At 34.6% G+C, this 19,548-nt stretch overlaps 1 protein-coding gene across 2 annotated transcripts in view; it reads right to left on the bottom strand.

Annotated features, from left to right (window-relative positions):
• Positions 1–3,797: 3,797 nt before the first annotated feature.
• Positions 3,798–19,548, bottom strand: part of LOC149782797 (CD109 antigen-like) — a 642,407-nt gene continuing 626,656 nt past the window's right edge. For both annotated transcript variants that reach the window (XM_089934311.1, XM_089934312.1), the window contains exons 35-38: positions 17,512–17,630; positions 14,509–14,662; positions 10,124–10,229; positions 3,798–5,828 (exon numbers count right to left, since the gene is read on the bottom strand). In XM_089934311.1, coding sequence (XP_089790437.1) covers positions 5,671–5,828; positions 10,124–10,229; positions 14,509–14,662; positions 17,512–17,630 — 537 coding nt within the window. In that variant the 3' untranslated portion in view covers positions 3,798–5,670. The remainder of the gene's footprint in view (positions 5,829–10,123; positions 10,230–14,508; positions 14,663–17,511; positions 17,631–19,548) is intronic.

Here is a 19,548-nt window from a genome sequence, read left to right as displayed (position 1 = left end):
TTTTTAATATATAATACAAGGGACAATTTCTCATTTCAGCTCCGCAATTCAACAGTTTGGACTTCAAATTTGGTTTAAAAGAAATAGCAGTCAGTTTTCTAATCAGGGTTTCCTCCGAATATTCCCACCCCATTTTTCATTTTTGGACATTTAGGTGGGGGTGTGGGATCTTTGCAATTGAATATTGAAAATTTGGAATTTGCTGCCACTGTACGGTAGCAACATGTTAGTCACTTACCTACAGGCTAGAAAAATTAAACTTATGTTTTATCGACTTATACCTGCATGAAATCAATAGGAATATGATTTATTTTCTCAGAAATAGTAAGTGTTATAATCATTATGTCTTTAACCTGCTGACAGACAAGACGTAACTAAGGCATTGATAAAGCCTGACCTGGTACTCTGCATTTGCATTACCAGTCACTTCACAAATCTCAGATGATGACATAGGAAGTTCATTAGTCATGTGATATCAAAAACAAACTATTTTAATGTTGTTGTCGAGAAATTCAGTTATATCAAATGAAAGTCCTATACTTTTTGTAAAAACCAGTAATCTCGCCAGGCTTACTTATCAAGCAGAGAGCACAGGTCAGCTTGGTAGTCACATGATACAACAAAACTCCAGAAGTTCTCGGAGTGTATAAATATGAAAAATTTTGTGTTCTTTTGTTTTTGTATTTTTGTTGCAACCAGTATACAACTTTCATTTGATATTTTTTAATTTTTTTTCTACATTTGAAAATGTGGGTTGTTAGATATCAGTACTCATGTGACTAGCAATGCAAATTGCAAGTACCAGGTCACATTTCATCAACGCGTTGTTTTATCTTGTCTTTCAGCAGATTAAAGACATAATGATTTTAATACTCACAATTTCTGAGGAAATAAGTAATTTTCATATCTTTTTCATGCATGTGTCACTCGATCTAACGTTTAAAGTTTGCTAGACTATCCGGTAAGCGGCTATGCTTTGCCACCACGATGTTTGCCTCTTGTCATGCTAGAGTGGTTTTCATACCTTCCACATAAGGAAAGAAACAGATATTGAGCTGACTTTGAAAAAAATAGTCTACTAGACGAATTTAATCCACTGGGCATTTGGATTGACTCAGCGTGTATGTTTATTACAAGCACCCAAATGATCCATACTGCACTCTCCGAATATTCTGGTTAGAACTCGATAAATTTAACTCATGATCAGTTTAGTTACGACTCAATTATGTGATTATTCTAGGCATCAAGTGGTGGCAAAAAATTCCTGGTTTTTTCCTGACTTTCATCAATATTTGCGAAATTCCAGGACTTTTCATGGTTGGGAAAAAAATTATCATTTTTCCTGACTTTTTCCTGATAGCGTGGGAACCCTGTGTGATAGATTTTGTTGGTATTAAGTATATTCTCATAAAAGTTCTTTTAAATATAATTTGCCCCAGTGTTAATGAGACCGTGGAAGGAAAGCACAAGCTAACCAAGAACTGGATATGAAATATAAACTTTATTAGGCAGAAGATGAACAGTTAATTACAAAGATACATGGGTCAGTTACTACATCAAATTTTTTCAGTCAGATTTATTGTAGCAATTCCATATATCCTAAACCTTTTCATAAGCATGGTCATGGAGTCTGACAGCAGTAACAGAAACATTTATTACATAAGCATCTAATCTTGCATAGTTATCTGGTGTTTAATATGAATGCTCACATACCCAGACAGCTATTTAGTTCTTTTCATTGAAATTGATATGACTGATAATTGAAAATGGTTTTTACAACCTTGAAAAATCATTAAATTTGATTTTAAAACTCCCTGAATCTGATGAAAAACCCCATAAATTTCTGTGAGGGAATACAAACTTTTCAATTATTAAAATGCCATTTTTTACATTAAGAAGTTTTATTATTGACAAATTTACAGAATAGATAGTATACAAATATGAGATAAATAGATCCATACAAATATAATGGGATAAATGGATCCAATGTCATATGACAGTTGCTGTATCATCCGGGTTTGCTATAGTAGTGCAGTTTGTGTTGTGATTCTGCTTTTGTGTCCGTTTATGTAGTAAAAAAAAGAAATTAAAATTTGGAAAAAGCTGAATTTCCTTAAGAAAATATTTCCTTTGCCACTTTTAGAAGTCTTTCAGAACTTTTAAGAAACACATTCCAGGGCTATATGAACCTTTTAGATGCAGTGAATCAAATTTTTAAAACCCCAATATTTATTTTATTCTGTTAATACTGTATAACTAAGAAAATAATTAAAAATCTTTAATATTGGGTTATGTAATAAATACAAAACCACATACACATTTTGTTCAGATTTGAACAAGGAACTAGTCTGATATGATCAGTGAATATGTCTTGGCCTGAGAGCATCACCATAACCTTACACCAAACCAAACTATTTATTTTCTGCCAAGTCGGAAAGAGAAAAAAACATTTTTGTGTATGGCAGTAGCTAGAAAACAAAACATGCCACACTTGTAGCTTTTTTCTTTTGATGGAAAGAACTAAAAAATCTGATTCTTCAAGGAATTATAGCCAAAGACAAGAGCAAGGAGATCACAACTGTTTGATGCCTGTTATGAAAGGTTGTTTTTACCTGTTAAATGCATGAAAAGTGCTCAGAAAGATCTAAATATTCTTGAGTAATATTATTAATCAACAGTGAATCCTGATATGACCAAGCTGAGGGTTTTGTATTGAATTATACATTTTCCAAATGTTTAAATTTTACAGATTTGAAGGACATTCATTCTATAAATTTGCAGGTCAGATTACTTTTATTTCAAGTCACTATCGACAGTATAGAACACTCACTTCTGTAAAATCAGCACTTACTGTGTAGCTCCAAATGCTGTTATCAAGTCATTGATATTACACGAGCTTTTGCCCAAGTGTGCACTATGAAATCTGGGAGAGATTGGACATAAAAGGGTGAGGTTGCATTTTATGTCTCTTATTAAATAATTGAAAAGAAACATGCTTATACAATTTTAATAACAGCAATCATAGTTTCATGAAAGAATGTAAAGCCAATGAAAAGTATAAGAGATCTTGGGGAAGAATTGTGACAGTTTGAAAGTCCTGTTTATCTGTTGCAGAAAATGTTTGATCTTTTTTGTGATGTACTGAAAAATTCACCCAAGTCCATACTTTATCATGTACTGCATAAGGAGTCTGTTATCATCAACCTGTGACAAGTTGATAAATTTTTCAACAGTATATCAGTTATTTTATGGACGACTGGTGATGGTACTTTTCTGTATACTGGCCTTTTACCTGGAAGTAGATTTTCAACTTTAAGTAGTAGAAGAAAACCAGACTATCAACTTTTAGATGCTTGGAGCTTTAGCTATGTAAAAATATCAATATTTGAAAAGGCTAAATACTCCACCATTTCATGAGTGTTTAATCTGGAGTTACTACTAACATTTTTGGGGAAACGTCTTCCTTGGGGGTGTTTTTTCTCTTCTCAATGCTTAATTTTGTTGTTCTCGATGAATGTTATCTTTATTAGATACTTTGTTCAGCCACAATTATAAAATAATACAAGCAGGCTGAATATATTGGGCATTCAGACCTTGTCGAGTTTACTGGCCGTAGAGATAAAAATGGTTAAAATCTTGAAATATTTGGAAATATGGTGTAAAAGAAAGGTCTGCAGCTGGGCATAAAAATGGGTCAGAACAAGAGGAAGATGCTTTCAAACAACAGCAGGAAGAGTTTATTTTCAAGATAGAGTATTAAGAAATATGTAATTTGAGTACCAATTAATACACTGTACATAAATTACAAAGAAAATATTTTGTTGAAATTATAATTAAAATATTAATCAAATCACAAGTCAGCTATAGTGCTAGAAATATCCTGAAATATAATTTTTCTCAACTTAAGTTTTTTAAAATTAAAAATACACCACTGTATATAATTTATTTTTCAGAAAGATATGACAGCCAAAAAAACAACTAATCTAAAAGAACGCTGAATACTGGTATATAAAATTTCAGCATATATTTTTATGTCTTTGCATGCAACTTTTAACATTTGTTTGTACAGTACAGGCAAAGAGCTGCAACATGAGATATAGACCTTTTGCTAATCACTGGGACATCAAGTTCTTTCTTCTTCAAGCTTTAAATTTTGAAATTAATCTTAAGCCAATATTTGGATTATGCTACATGTAAAAACTTAACTATGACTTTAAAATACTATTTTCAAGGGGTTATTTTCATGAATGGAGAAACTTGCAAATTACCACACCAGGCTGCTTAGTAGATTAACAAAGAACAAGAGAAACAAAAAGTTTGGCGAAACAGTGTTTGGCCCGCATGTCTATCATTTGTAGGACCTTTAAAAAAAACCTACACACCAGGTCATAATGTGAACACTGCCACTAACAGCGCAGAAGGTGATGCATGAATCTCACTATATCCCGACAATGGCATGAATACATTTTTGTTTTACTTCTTAATGATTCAACTCGTACATGATTTGAAACTTTAAAAGATTTGTTCTGCCTGTATGCTTCTTTTCTGAAAGCCTGCAAGTAGACTGTACAATATCAAAGTGATTAAAAAAATAATAAACTTTAAGATCTGTTTTGCAAATTTTCTCCTTTTTGGATTGTGTAGATTTGTAAAACCAGACCATAAATACATTAGTTTGATTTGAAAAAGTTCATTTAAATTGTAATAGTTGTCTTGCAAATTTCATAAATTGTATGTAGTTGTAAAAAAAAAGCAACAATCAGTATGTATGATAACAATCCCATAGCATTTAGAAAAAGAAAAGTCATTTTAATAGATCTTTAATTAATTTATATAACCAGTATCCAGCCTGTAGTAAAGTATACACAAAAAGATAGGTTATCTAAAAATACAAAAAGGTGCATAATATATATTTTTAAAATTAAGATTGAATATACATAACACAGTTCAGTAGAAAAGAATATGGATATACACTTTTCAGGAATGCCTCATCGAAAAGATTTTTTTTAAAATTAGTTTTCATTATACAGCCCATGTTACAATTAAGTAGTCAAATTTGTGGAATTCTTTGATTTAGCCAAAAGTCGAGACCTCAAAATAAAGATTTGCCAATGTGATACTGAAAGCACTGCCAGTGAACCAATGCCCTTTTGTCAATGTATTAGATATGTTTTATGTACCTTTTAAATTGTCATGTCTCTTTTTACCAAGATATATGTTACATTGGAGCTGTTTTGACTTGTAATCTTGTAGGTAAACTTTAAATTATAGGGTCTTTTAAAACAGAAGTCTCCATACTTTGTGACAGATGAGACTAATTACAATGTCAAAGTTTTGCTATATGCCTAAAGCGCATTTTTCCAGTTGAAAAAGAATTATGCTGGGCATTTCTTATGAGTTGCAGTCTGTTTACTTTTTACATTTACTCTATTACAAGTACTTTATTTTTTTTATGGTACTATTTAGTTTTATTGCTGAATGATAATTAAGAATTAAAAAATGTCAGAAAATACATTAATACAGACCTGCATATTATACATGTGTACATTCATTGTTACTAAATAGTACCAATTGTCTTTTTCATGTTGGTAAGACTTGTACGACATAAAGCTTACACGTTATTAGTTCTTTAAGAGACATGGGCATTTAACATTAATCTTTGTGTTCCCTTTAGTAATTAGCCAGAAAGACCATTAGTATCCCAGATGACAAGATTCCCAAGACGCTGGCATGGCACTTTGCTGGGGCTGTGCTGATTTCTCTGGCGCATCCTATCCCTTGACAAACCTGGCCTTGATAAGGGGTGAACATGCTGGTGACCTTGTTGTCTGGAATTAATTAAATTAGAATGTTGGTTATAGTACAGGCCGATTAGGATGGCAGTTTTTACACGCCCAAGATGAGTCAATCTGACAAAAATGCATGTGCATTGTTATTAAAAAAATTAAATGTTGGTATCTTTGGCAAGCTATCTATTGTGTTAATTTGTAGGTGAGTGAGTGTTGTCAAGTCTTTTTTGTTTTTAGAAACAGCCATCTCCGATGAATTCTAATTTAAAGAATAACAAGGAAAATGACTATAATCATTGAAGATTGCAATAACTTGCATATGGTATCATTTTGTGTTGATTTTCCACCTCTCTCTCTCTCTCTCTCTCTCTCTATATATATATATATATATATATATATATATATATATATATATATAGGTACAGCAAAAGTATGGACAAATCATTTCACCCTTAAACAGCATAGCAATTCATCATCATAAGTACCCCTTACTTATGGACACAAACTCCTGTTCATCTTCAATTAGTCTATGTTAGTGATTGTGAGGCTTGTTGGTTTTGTTATGAGGTTATTTTTATTATTAGTAGTGCTATTTTTTTTTGTTCAAACATATCTTCATGTGTCTATTTTCTCTCCCACCCCACAAAGCTTCATGCCAAAAGAGGTCTCTCAAAATTAATGGATGGAAATTAATTTCATCACAGATAGAAAGAAACGTGACATGTAGGGATGGGACAGACATAAACAATCAATACTACATGCCTCCTCCACAGAACATCATAGGGGCATTAAAAAGGAGGAAAAATAATCCTGAGGTGTGTTTGATCTTAAAATCCTATTTCATACTGTTAAAAACAAGCCATACTGAATCTATGCTAACCAAATTTAATGGAATGAATAATAATCAGTTACTTTTCTCCTGAATCAGAATTACAGTATTTTGAGTAACTTACATTTTTATGTTGGAGAAAAAGCATGATATAAAGCCCTTCTTTTATTAAAAGTTGAATTAATATTCCGAAGAGGTCATATCAACAAAAGTGCTTTGAATCGTGTGCTTAATACTCATTTACATAGGCATTAGTACGGCACAGTTGACTCGGGAGATGATTGACAATTAGTATGAAGACTTTAAACTTGCAGTGTAAAACCATTATTTTCTTAGTTGACTTACCATGACTGTAAAACTTTGGATCTAAGATCTATAGGTAGCTTTCTCCCAACCATCCACAAAGTTTGGTAAAGGTACTTACTCGAAAACAAATGTTAATGTGCAGAACCCATTGACCTTCTAACCTTTTGATGCCAAAACAACTGGTCTTTTTTACCACAAGTGCGTGTCTTCCACAAACTTTGGTCAAGAAATGATGTTTTTTGTGCAAAAACCCCTTATCTTCTTCCTGTCACAGTCACCTCTCGGCCCAAATCAAAAGACTTCTTTCCTAACCAGAGTATAAGCCTTAGAAACACTTTGATGAAGGTACATTCCTGAAACTTGAATTTTCACACATAAACCATTTTTCCATTTTTCAGTCACCTTGACATTTAACTCTTTGAACCCCTAAACCAGTAGACTTCTTTGGTCAAGATCTGATGAAAGGTGAAGTTAATGTGCAAAAACAATTTGTCTTCTTTCAATAACAGTGACCCTGGCCTTTAAACTTTTGACCTCCAAATAAAGGGGCTTCTTTACCACAAGCCATCCACAAAGTCTGATCTAGGTTTGTGATGTGTAACAAATGTTATTGTATAAGGAGCACTGTGAACTGGGCATTATATGCCCACCCCATGTTTAATAGTCTTCTATGAAGCTTAGCTCAGTTGGTAGAGCACTGGATTTGTAATCCAAGGGTCATGGGTTCAATACTCACCCAGGTGAGTCTGGGTTAGCTGTGTGTGTCCTTGGGAAAAGACATCTCCCATTTCAACATAATAGAGCCATTAATGTTAAAAGCATCATTAAAACCAACAAAATCAAAATAGTCCTCTATGCAGGTAATTGACATTTTCTGCACAGAAATGTTTTTTTTATCTTTCAGTTAGATTGACCCTGACCTTTGCCCTTTTGACCACCAAATCAATAGGCTTCTTTTTTCCCCTGAGTGCAAAGCCAAACATAGTTTGGTTGAGGTGTGTTATGTAGAATTATTGTTACTTTGCAGGAACCATTTTCTTTATTATTTCAATCAATGAACTTGACCATGGACATTTTGACTTAAAAACAATGGGGTTCTTTTTTAAACCAACGATGACCTTTATGTTCTGACTTTGAAATTGACAGGGTTTTTCCTTACTCCTATTGCATGCAATCCATAAAGTTTTGTAACTGCACTTGACAGAGCAGAAATTGTTCTCTTGTTTCAGTCACAATGACCTTGACCTCTGAAGTCTGAACATGACAGGGTTCATCCTTAATCCCAAATGCAAGCCATCCACAATGTTTGGTAGCTGTGCATGGAGGACAACTAAAGTTTTTGTGCAAAAACCAAATTGGTAACATACATAATATAGTGTGCTTTGCCATATGTCTGGCATCTAAACACCATTTATCTGTTTTAATTCAGTAACCATTTATCTGTTTTAATTCAGTAACCTTAACCTTTTAACTTTTAACCCCCAACTCTATTGGCCTTTTCCTTGCCATGAATTTAAGTCGTCTGTAAAGTAGGACTAATGTTTTTGTGCGGAAACCACATTTCTTAATTTGGTCACTGGCCTTTGACCCATAAAATCAATTTGCTTGTTTCTTACCCCCATGTGCATGCCATCCTCAAAGTTTGGTAAGAGTAAATGGTAAAAAGCTAAACATATTGCATCAAAATGAAAAAGCAAACACATGGATGTCATGACACTGTAAATTCTGTCGACCGGTAAGATTATAAAAATACATGTGTTTCCTACCTCCATTCTTAATTCTCTATATAAAAAAAAAATTGGCAATTTACCGTATTAATATTTGCAAGACAAATAGACTGTTTAGTTTGATTTCAAACATTGGGTAGAAAGATCAGGAATTTACTTAAATATCTGTTTTGAAATGTGGTAAATGACCAAAGTGTTTCCTCACTTTCTTAATAAAAGCATATACATGGGGATGGCCAGCACTCTATTTGGGCTTTGTGCAGGTGTAAAGTGTATTTATTTGTAGTAATCTTTTTTGCACTCCATAAACTTGGGTTGTATATGATGATCTAAAGCTTAAGAAAGCTATGACTGTGTAAATAACTATTTTGAAAACACAGAGAGCTTATGTGAAACCATTCCTCTGTCTATGTCAATATATCACCTACTGGATATGAACATGCATAGCCAATCAAACCTTATACTGTACTATAAATGGGAATATTTTATAAATATATTTAAAATCCATTGAAACCAGTTTAAACACTTTATAAAGATAAATAAAGAACAAGAAACGGTCCCCAACTGCAGCCAGATCGTACAAGTTAACTAATTTATGGAAAATATGAAAACAGCAATATGAAAATATACCCAGGTTGTCTACATATGCATATAAATTCAAACATGCCAATCAAATTTAATTTCTCTGTGTCACTTGGTTTTGTTTGCTCTGTTAACTTGGGGTTTTCTCCACCAAAAATTAAATTTTTCAGTGTTTTTAAAAAAATTGCCGTAACAGAAAAAATGTGGCAGCTGAAGAATGTATTTAAGAAAATTTTGAAATTGCTTTAGTGGCCTTAAAGTTGAATTAGGTTATTTATATAAAGCATATAGATATGGAAACATTTAATTTCTCTATACATCTGTAGTTTTTGTAATCTTGGAATGAATACCATATAAACTTGCTTGTAAGTTGAGTCCACCTGCATACTTCACAGAACTTGATCTGCTGTCGCATGAGGGGCCCCAAGTGGTATAAAACACTCTCCATTACGGATCACTGCCATATCACCTTTGTCTGTGGGGGTTCGAGTCTAGGATTCGGCCAATGTGGGTATGGGAGAAAGCTTGCCATTAGTTTTTCATGGGTCGGTGGTTCTTCCTGGGGTTTTCCACCATTGATACTGGCCGCCATGCATAGCCTATCGTGAGCTGAAAAATGGCGTTAAACCCCACAACAATAACAACAACTGCTGTCACATGATGCACTGACAGATCTGGGTCTGCAGTTTGTTAGGAGTAATCATTAGAACACACGACAGAGACCCTGGCACATTATATGATGGCAGATCAGGGTCTATGTTGTTTGCAGTTGGACTCTTATCAATGAGCCTAAATGTTAGGACTGACATAACCAAATCATGGTCAGGAATGAAGTGGATACAACTGAGAAGTAAGGACACCTTGCCCTAATATATAAAAAATAAACTGACCTGGGTCATAGTAGTCCATTGTGATGATGGGTGTTGGCTGAACATTCGTAACCTTTGCTGTCTGTAAAAGTTTCACCTGGAAACACGCCTCTGAGCCAGGTTTCACCTGAACATTAGAAAAAAGTATGCATCATAGGTTTTCTGTAGCAATAGGTAAATTCAAACGTGAGGTTACTCTCAGTTCCAACAAAAAGTTATAATAATTCTGCTAATTGATGGAACTTTGTTGTGGTTTTCACAAGTAGTTTTCAACTAACATCTGATCAAAACTAGCTTGGCCATTCTATAAAAATTTTAAAAGGATTTTCCATGTTTGCTATGGAAGCCACATTATTGCCAGGGAAGCCATTCTAAATTGATTTCATGCAAGTTCTATGAAAACATTTCTATGAAGTTCGATTGAAATTGCCTAGGCAGTTTTGAGAAGCTGAAAATCAGACTTCCATTTGGTTACTAAGGAAGCCACATAGTTGCTAGGGATTCACCCCAAACAGACATTCATACGGCATATCCTAATGAACAGTCCAAACAAGTTTGGTAAAAAAAACTGGCTCAGTCATTCTAGAGATGTCTAAATTCAAAAATAAAAGAGTCCTACCCAGTTTGATTAAAACTGGCCAAGCAATTCTGGATATTAGGTTTAAAATAAATTTTCCATTTGTTTGCTATGAAAGCCACACCATTGCTAGTGCAGTCTGCCTGAACACTAATTTGTACAGCATGGAGTGAGAAGTACATTCTTATTAAAATTGGCCAAATGTTTATGTCAGATTAAAGATTACAGCATCAACCTCTCTACCATTGGGCCAAAGCCCTGAAGTCCATAGCTCAAGGCAGGAGCTGGGCCAATCATTTGCCTGCAGTGGAAATCTCCACATCCTGCTGGAATTTAGTGGAATTATAGAAATGGGAGGCATGATGATCTGATCCTCTTCCCTTTGTCTGATATCTGTATGTCAAGTCCAAATCCCAAGCAGGATTCAGTGGTAGCCTGGAGAAAGGGGGGGGGGGGGTCCAATTCAATTCCTGTCTGACCAGTTCTTGGAGCCCAATGACTAGTCAACAGCCAAGTGACTCTGATCTGTAGGATGACTCTATGGTGCTGCTTCACTCTCATAGGAGGAGTCATGCAATGCACTCTCACCCAACACCAAGCTGTGGTTTAGTAGAGGGTGCTGCACCTCCCTACTGAATGGAGATGGGACTCACTCTCTGCCCTATGTGATGTAAGAGGGCATTGCTTCTAACAAAAGGGAGGACTCAACTCATTGTCCTAATGGAATAGAGAGGGAGCTGCTCCTCCCTTGTCAGAAGGTGTGGCTCACTCTTCACCTACTTATATCCTTCCTTGGGAGGGGACCCACTGACTGAAAGCATCTCTGAAGAGACATTGCCAATCCTTCCCTGAGACCCAGGGGACTTAGGGAAGGAAAACCCAAAAAATTTGAGGAAGAATGGACTTTCTTCCTTTCTTGATGAGTTTGTCTGCATTTGGCAAGGTCCCTTACCCCATGTGACCAGACTGCCAAGGGACAACCATCTATCCTCTTGCAATCCATGCAAGACAGGCAGGTGGTGTACATGACCAAAAGTGGTTATTCTGTAGCAATACCTCCCCACATCCTACTTGGACACTGCTCAAGAAAGTGTTGAAAACAAGATTTACATAGAAAAACTTTAATGTAAGCAATCATGTCTATGTGTGATTCGGATTTTTATTGTAGTTTTAACAATTTTTCAGTCATATTGCTACGATGTCTGCAATGTGGCAGTTTATAGTGATCTCTAGCACTGGGGCATCATGCTGCAGACATGTAGCATGATGTCCCACCCAGTCACATTATCCTGACACCAGGCTGACCGGTCCTAACACTAACCTTTTAATGCTGAGCACCAAGCAAGGCAGCTGTTAGTACCATTTTTGTAAGTCTTTGGTATGACTTGGCCGGGGTTTGAACCCACAACCTCCCACTTCCAAGCTGGACGCCCTAACCACAAGCCCACCAGAACAGTCATAAGCAGTTGTAAAATATGATAAATTTGCATACAGCAAGTTAATGCTAATTAAACCAGCAAGAACTCACCCTTGCAGGAGTCAATCAATTAAAGAATTAAAACAACCAATGATGTTTTAACACAAAAAGTAAGCAATACTAAGCTTAGTTCTGTTGATTCAAAGAATTAGAAAACCAATAATACTTAAGTTTTAATCAAGTTAGACAAAAACTAGCTTGGTGAGACTGCTAATAATAAAACAGTAATACTGACGAATAATATCCTTCATTAACTTTTAAGAACAAATATGCTTTCGATCACTAAAACACATTAATGTATAGACTGGTGTGCAGCCTCCTTCAGGGATAAATATAGCACAAGTTGGACTAAATGGAAGATTCATACATTTCAAAACAAGCAAAACAGAATCAATATGAGGCTGCACACCAATTCTGCAAGGATGGGGACACCTAACTACCTGAGCTATAAAAAAAGGAATACAATAATTCTCAATTACAATATTTGTAAGTGTATCCAACACCCCTGTTGTGGGGATAGGAGTGGGTGGGGGTAACTTAATGCAAGATTATGAAAAAGGAACCCAAATTGCCCAAAACTCTGGAAAGAGTTGATTCTGAACAGGAATAATACTTGATTTCATTGTAATAAGACCTGTACAAAATGATAATTGTTGGGAAAATGCACAATTCATGACATGGGCTCAAAGCAAAGGCAATTTCCCTGAAGAGAGATTTATATGTCTTTTTAAAGCTATCAGCTGAAAACAACTGACATTAAGTGATCATGGGCAGTTGCTGCATGACTACAGAACACTCTTGAATCAACGTATGGTCAAGGGGTATTTTCTGTCTGAATAGAGGAAGCCACACAATAGTAGCAGGTTATGTAATATCTATTTAAATTCAGCAATTTATACTTCACTCCATTTATATGGTTACAAAATTATGGTGAATTCTGTATTATTGATATGCCACTAATGGGGCAATGGATTCAACGGCAACCATGAAAACCACAAAAATCAATACCTAATGAATAATACTGGGTTCAAAGGTGAATTTCCAATTGAAAATTGTTTCTATGTAAATTTGCTATTTCTCAAGACGATCTTTGTACTGTATATATTTGACATACCCAAAAAGTAGGATAACTCTGCTAAAAGTAGGATAACTCTGCTATGTACAAAGTTAGGAACTAATATGAGGACAATATTTCTCTATATAAAGTAAATCTCTCCTAAAAGTACAAGTACTCTGATTTACCATACAGATTTAGAATAAAGACCTAACATGAGTACCTTATTTCTCTGCATAAAATCCACATCATTTAAAATTCTGAGTGCTCTGCCTTACTGTATTACAGAAATAAGACCTAAAATCAGGACTTTGTACAAAAATAATAGTCTTCTTTTTTATGTTTCTAACTTTTATGTGAGAAATACAAATGAAAGTAGTAGAAATTATTAGAATAAAGAATCCCTCAATTGGACCAAAACTCTACTGGCTAAAAATAAAGCCAGAAATCCACAAGTCCATTTTCTTTTATATTTGATATGGCAGCCATATTGTGGGGGTGGGGGGGGGGAGAGAAGGAACTTATACCAATTTGATTTAAGACCAACTAGACACTAAAAGATGTCTTCTGGTAAAATCCCCATGTCTATATGACTTTCCAGTTATGAGTTTTGATTAAACAAAATTTATGATGGCTATTGTGTTGGTAATAATGGTCATTAGATAAGCACCATTTTCAGTGACTATAATACAACATGTCTTTTGGTGAAAGTACCATGCTGATACGACATTGCATTCATGAGTAGTAGTAAAAACAATATCTTGAAGATGACTACCATGGTGGCCACATTGGACATCAGACTGGCACCATTTCATTTTCAATCAACTAGATATAAAAGTCTTTTAGTGAAAACTCCATGCCAATATGACCATTAATTCAAGACAGGCAATTTTAACAAGATTGTCATAATGGTTGCTGTGGCGGCCATACTGGATGTCAAAACAGCACAACTTTTATTAGGCCCAAGTAGACACCATAAGCTGTCTTGTGGTTAAAATCCTATGTCAGTGATTTTCCATTCAAGAGGAGTAACAATAACACGATTTTCAAGACTGCTGCTGTGGTGGCCATACTGGATGTCTGAGCAGCAACTTGGTCATTTAGGACCAAGACCAGCAGAGCTAAAAACACATGCTTATAAGAAGAAATCAAACCTGTAATTACAGTTCAATAGCAAGTAAAGTTACCTTTACCAATTTCAAGACTTGATATCTCTGAAAATCTAATAAGGGAAATGTAAGTAAATATGGACAATTTACAATCTGCCATTGATGTTATTTGTTGAATACAGATCTTACGTTTTCTACATAGACATTGAGATCTCTCCCATCAGCTTCAATACGACTAACACGAGCATTCTCTTTAATTCCAAAAGATTCTTCCTCTGCAACAAATCCTGATGGCAATTTAACCTTGGTGAGTAGCATCGGGTATGTTGCAGGAGATGTTTTGCTGAAAAAATAATAATACTTGTCAAACATTCTGAACACATCTTTAAAACAATAAGCTCAGCCAATCAGATCCAAGATTATGTTACCAATTATGATGCATGGATCTCACCATTATCAAACCCATTAAAAGATGTTGCACATATCTAACACAAAGTTGAAGTCAAAACTGATAACAAGCTTACCTGATAGATGTAAGATCATCCCATTAATATGCACTGATCTTGCTCATTATCAAACTCATATGAGATCCTAATGATATAAGCATATATTCCAAATATAATAAAAACTGGATACATGACATGGCCTCCAGAGTTGTCCCAAACTCTGCCAATCCAATGCAAGATCACCTCTTTAATATATTTGGATCTCACTCATTACCGATTTCATCACAGTTGAATACTATAAGCATATATACCAAGTTTGATCAAAATCAGGTCAGCCAATCAGATGCATGATGACATCAATATGTGTGGTCTTACTCATTATCAAATGTGTTGATATCTTAACAATATAAGCAAATAGTAAGTTTGATCAAAATCTGATTAAGGATATAAACCCAAATTCCAAGTTTAAGTGAAACTGGATCAGAAATATGGACTCCATAGTGGTAACATACAATTGTTTATAGACAGTGAGAAAAGGAAAATAAACACAGTACCACTTGGCTAAGCATAACAGTTGTCAGATATTGCATAAACTGCATTCAACTACAGAAGTGACTAATCAATCAATATCATTTGTATAGATATTTACTTAATTATATCTGGACTCTATTTGTTTGGGTTGGATAGAAGCCCAGTCGAACAACAATGTAGTTTTTCATGTACAACATATAGAGATCTTTAACATTTCTTGTTCAATTTTCATGAACTTTTCATCATATGTCAATTCCTTTGTCAATCAACACTATTTTTTCCCAAAAGAAAAATGAACATTTTTGAGATATAGCATTAGTAAGTAGAGCATTGTTTGTTTTTCTGCACAAGGTCAAAGGTCAGCTATCCTGACTTAAATTGGTACTTTTCTCAAAGGTCAGCTGTCTTGACTTAAATTGGCACGTTTTTTTCACAAGTTCAGCTATCTTGACTTAAATTGGTATTTTTTTCACAAGGTCAGCTATCTTGACTTAAATTGGTATTTTTTTCATAAGGTCAGCTATCTTGACTTAAATTGGTATTTTTTTTCACAACGGCAGCTATCTGGACTTAAATTGGTACTTTTTTCACAAGGTCAGCTATCTGGACTTAAATTGGTACTTTTTTCACAAGGTCAGCTATCTTGACTTAAATTGGTACTTTTTTCACAAGGTCAGCTATCTTGACTTCAATTGGTATTTTTTCCACAAGGTCAGCTATCTGGACTTAAATTGGTACCTTTTTCATAAGGTCAGCTATCTTGACTTAAATTGGTACATTTTTCACAAGGTCAGCTATCTTGACTTAAATTGGTATTTTTTCCACAAGGTCAGCTATCTGGACTTAAATTGGTACATTTTTCACAAGGTCAGCTATCTTGACTTAAATTGGTATTTTTTTCACAAGGTCAGCTATCTGGACTTAAATTGGTACTTTTTTAAAAGGTCAGCCATCTTGACTTAAATTGGTATTTTTTCCACAAGGTCAGCTATCTGGACTTAAATTGGTACTTTTTTTAAAAGGCAGCTATCTTAATGACTTATGGATAAAAAGTTACCAGTAAGTTTTATGATAACAATATTCTGATCTCTTGAATAGGAGTGAGTATAATTTCCTGCAAGAAGCAAGATGAATGGACTGATCAATAAAAAGTGCTGTGTTGCTAGGTTATAGGCAAAAACAACATAGCAGTGCTGGGTTTAATAATTCTGAATCTGTTGCCTTCAACAATGAATGATAACAAGAACAAAATAGTCATGAAAATATAAAGAAACTGTCAAAATTAGAGTTACTTCAATGGTTTGAAGGCCCCTCCTCAGGTGTCCTTGGGAGGAAGTAAAGGTCATATATACGAAAATTACACTGACATTTTAACATGCATTTGGGTCAAACTTGGTGCATGCATCAGGAGGATGGTATATTTTACCTTTACCCACTCTCAGAGACCCCAGGGGTGAGCCCTGAAATGCATACCCTACTAGCAAGTAGTCATCACACTGGCAACATATGAACCAAATTTGGTGAATTTCCACCCAGTGGCTTAGGTGTGGTTATGGGCAGAATATCCCCTGAAGAAAACATGGATAATTAGGTTGACTTGTGAAATTGCTAAAGACGGTGTGTCATAAGTTGTAGAAGGCCAAAAGTTTTGTTACACTGTAAGAATTAAGCCAGGAATTATGGAATAAAATCTACATATATTTCTACTATTGGGAATTTTGTGCAAAATTATGTAAATCAACTGAAAACTAACATGAAGCTTGAGAAACGATTCAATGTTTCAATTCTTGTCACACAAAACATTAGAAAAAATAAATAAATTCAAAGTATTTTCTATGACGAATTCTAGCTATTTCTCATTGCAATGATGTAGATGGGGTCCATAACTGCTGACCGCATCATGTACCAAGCCATGCCATTGTCGGAACAGTGTTATGTAATGAACTGCGATGTAATGAGAACAGCATTATATACCAAACTGTGGTATAATGCAAATGATCACCATTTATTAAATAACTATTTTAAAAAGGAAATAAGGATACAACACTAAGTTTCATACTGCTTTCTTTCGACCCATATTGTGATGAATTTGTATAATTTTGGTCATGGCACCCAGAGTGGTACTGACCTAACTATTCTGAATTGCATTATGATGATGTGTATTATAATGAAGGAGAGCCGTATGGTGATTTTCAAATTACTGAACCCTACTTACCGACTTCCAAAACATGTGTTCACCACTATGATGCTTTCATCTGAAGAATGAGATGTGGTGGTTTTAGAGTAGATCGTGCTGTCTCTCCCACTGTCATTGACATTGTAAATATAGGTCATCTGATATTACAAGAAAAGTTTGTAAGGTTATGTTGCATAAGACTTATGATTGTCCCTTCATACTAAAAACAATTCCAATGTTTAGTAGAAGTTTGGGCAAATTTTGTAAACATGATGAGTCCCACTCCCATACTTTTTTTTTCAATATGAAAAAGTCAGGCCCACTAGGTTTATTCAAGGAGAAACATTATAACTGTTAAGCATCCATTTATTCTAAATGTTAATTCTATATGATACTAATGACCTCTTAAAACAAAATGAACATTTTTCATCCAGTGTCTTACTTCTTTGTCTATGATTAAGATTATTTTAACCAAAAGCTAAAAATTCATGTAATATATCAATACAAAACTTTAGTTTATATTTCCCATAGAATGGATTCTGATTTACTTTTAATGTTAACTTTAATAAAATTTGCAAAAATGTTTCAATCGTCTTGGAGAATAAGTGAAAAATAACAAAACAAAAGTTTGTTGTATTCTTCTTTCTTTGTATTCATTGTAGAGATTTCCATTTTTACATATGAAAATATTCTTAGAAGATCATGCCAGATTTTGCTGGCTTCATTTGAGACTTTTTGATGTTATTACATCAGCCATACTCGGACACCAGCTGATTCAATTCTTTTGTATTTAACTTTGTTTAAAAATCTTACTCTAGGTATTTGGTATATAATTTCTGTACTAAGCAAATGATTATGTAAAAACAAGACATTTGCTGCTTATTTTAACATGGTCATTGTATATCATTGCTTTCCACTAAAGGGCGAATGACAGGGGCTTGGATGTAGTACCAAGTCAATCATAGGCAGAAACACAGCAAAATATGGCCAAAATATTTCTTGAAATTTACATCAGCAAACTCATCTGTCAAGATAATGTTCCTCACAAGATGTGGCTGATATTAACCAGATGATGTATGGCTATTCTAAGTTGGTCAAGGGTCAGAACTCTGTAAAAAGGTAGTATAACTCTGGTCATCATCAAACTCATGAGATCTTGCTGATGAGAATTTTATTACCGAATTGGTTTGAGTCAAATAAAAAAATGTGAATTTTACATTGTTTAGGTAATAGTGACATCCCTAAATCAGTGAAGGGCCAAAACTCTGTAAAAGTAAAATATTGTCAAATATGATCCCGCCAGACATACAAAACCTTATTAAGATTAAAAAAAACACAGTCACTTTATTTCAAATCAAACAGAAAAAGTGAATGTTGGAGTATTCACATAACAGTTGAATGCCTACCATATTCTAAGCATTTCAAGGTCCATAACTGTCATCAAGATAAAAAGCTGGTCACCTTCAAACTCGTATAAGATCTTGTTGAAGCACAATTTTACAGCTAATTGAATCAAAATTTAATAATAAATGTCGAAGCTTGAGTGTTCACAAATTCAATAATAAATAAGGAACCTAGAGTGCTCATAAGGGCAAGCATTAGCAGTCCCTATGCTGTGATGGTCAAGGGCTATATCTCTGAAATATGAATGTGCTCATCATCAAAATCTTCTGAGGTGTTTTTAGAGATGAAGCTTCATAGTAAATTTCACTCAGATCTAACAATATTTAAATGTGGATGCTGAAGCACTCACAAGGCAGCTGGATGGACGGAATGACAGATGGACTGGGACCATTTCTATGTACCCTTGCCTTAGTGGCAGAAACAATGAAAATCAGACATAATTTGCTGAAGCACATGGGAAAGACCTGGAATCCTCTGATTTCAACTCTTTCCTCGTGCTCCTGCAGACCTGGAACCTTCAGCTCAAGGCAAACACGTACAAAACCTAAATCACAACTAAATCTGCTCTTCTATGATGCACACCCAACTGTGACAAATGATGACTCTTAGCCGGTGTGCTATTACAAGCTGGCATATTGGGGTCCATACCGTTCATTCTACTTAACATTCAAG

Source organism: Sinohyriopsis cumingii, chromosome 15 (genome assembly GCF_028554795.1).
Source record: "Sinohyriopsis cumingii isolate HCF-2022 chromosome 15, ASM2855479v2, whole genome shotgun sequence".
Classification (NCBI taxonomy): Eukaryota; Metazoa; Mollusca; class Bivalvia; order Unionida; family Unionidae; genus Sinohyriopsis; species Sinohyriopsis cumingii.
The sequence above is the reverse complement of the archived record's forward strand: the minus strand, read 5'-3'. Positions and strand labels throughout refer to the sequence as shown.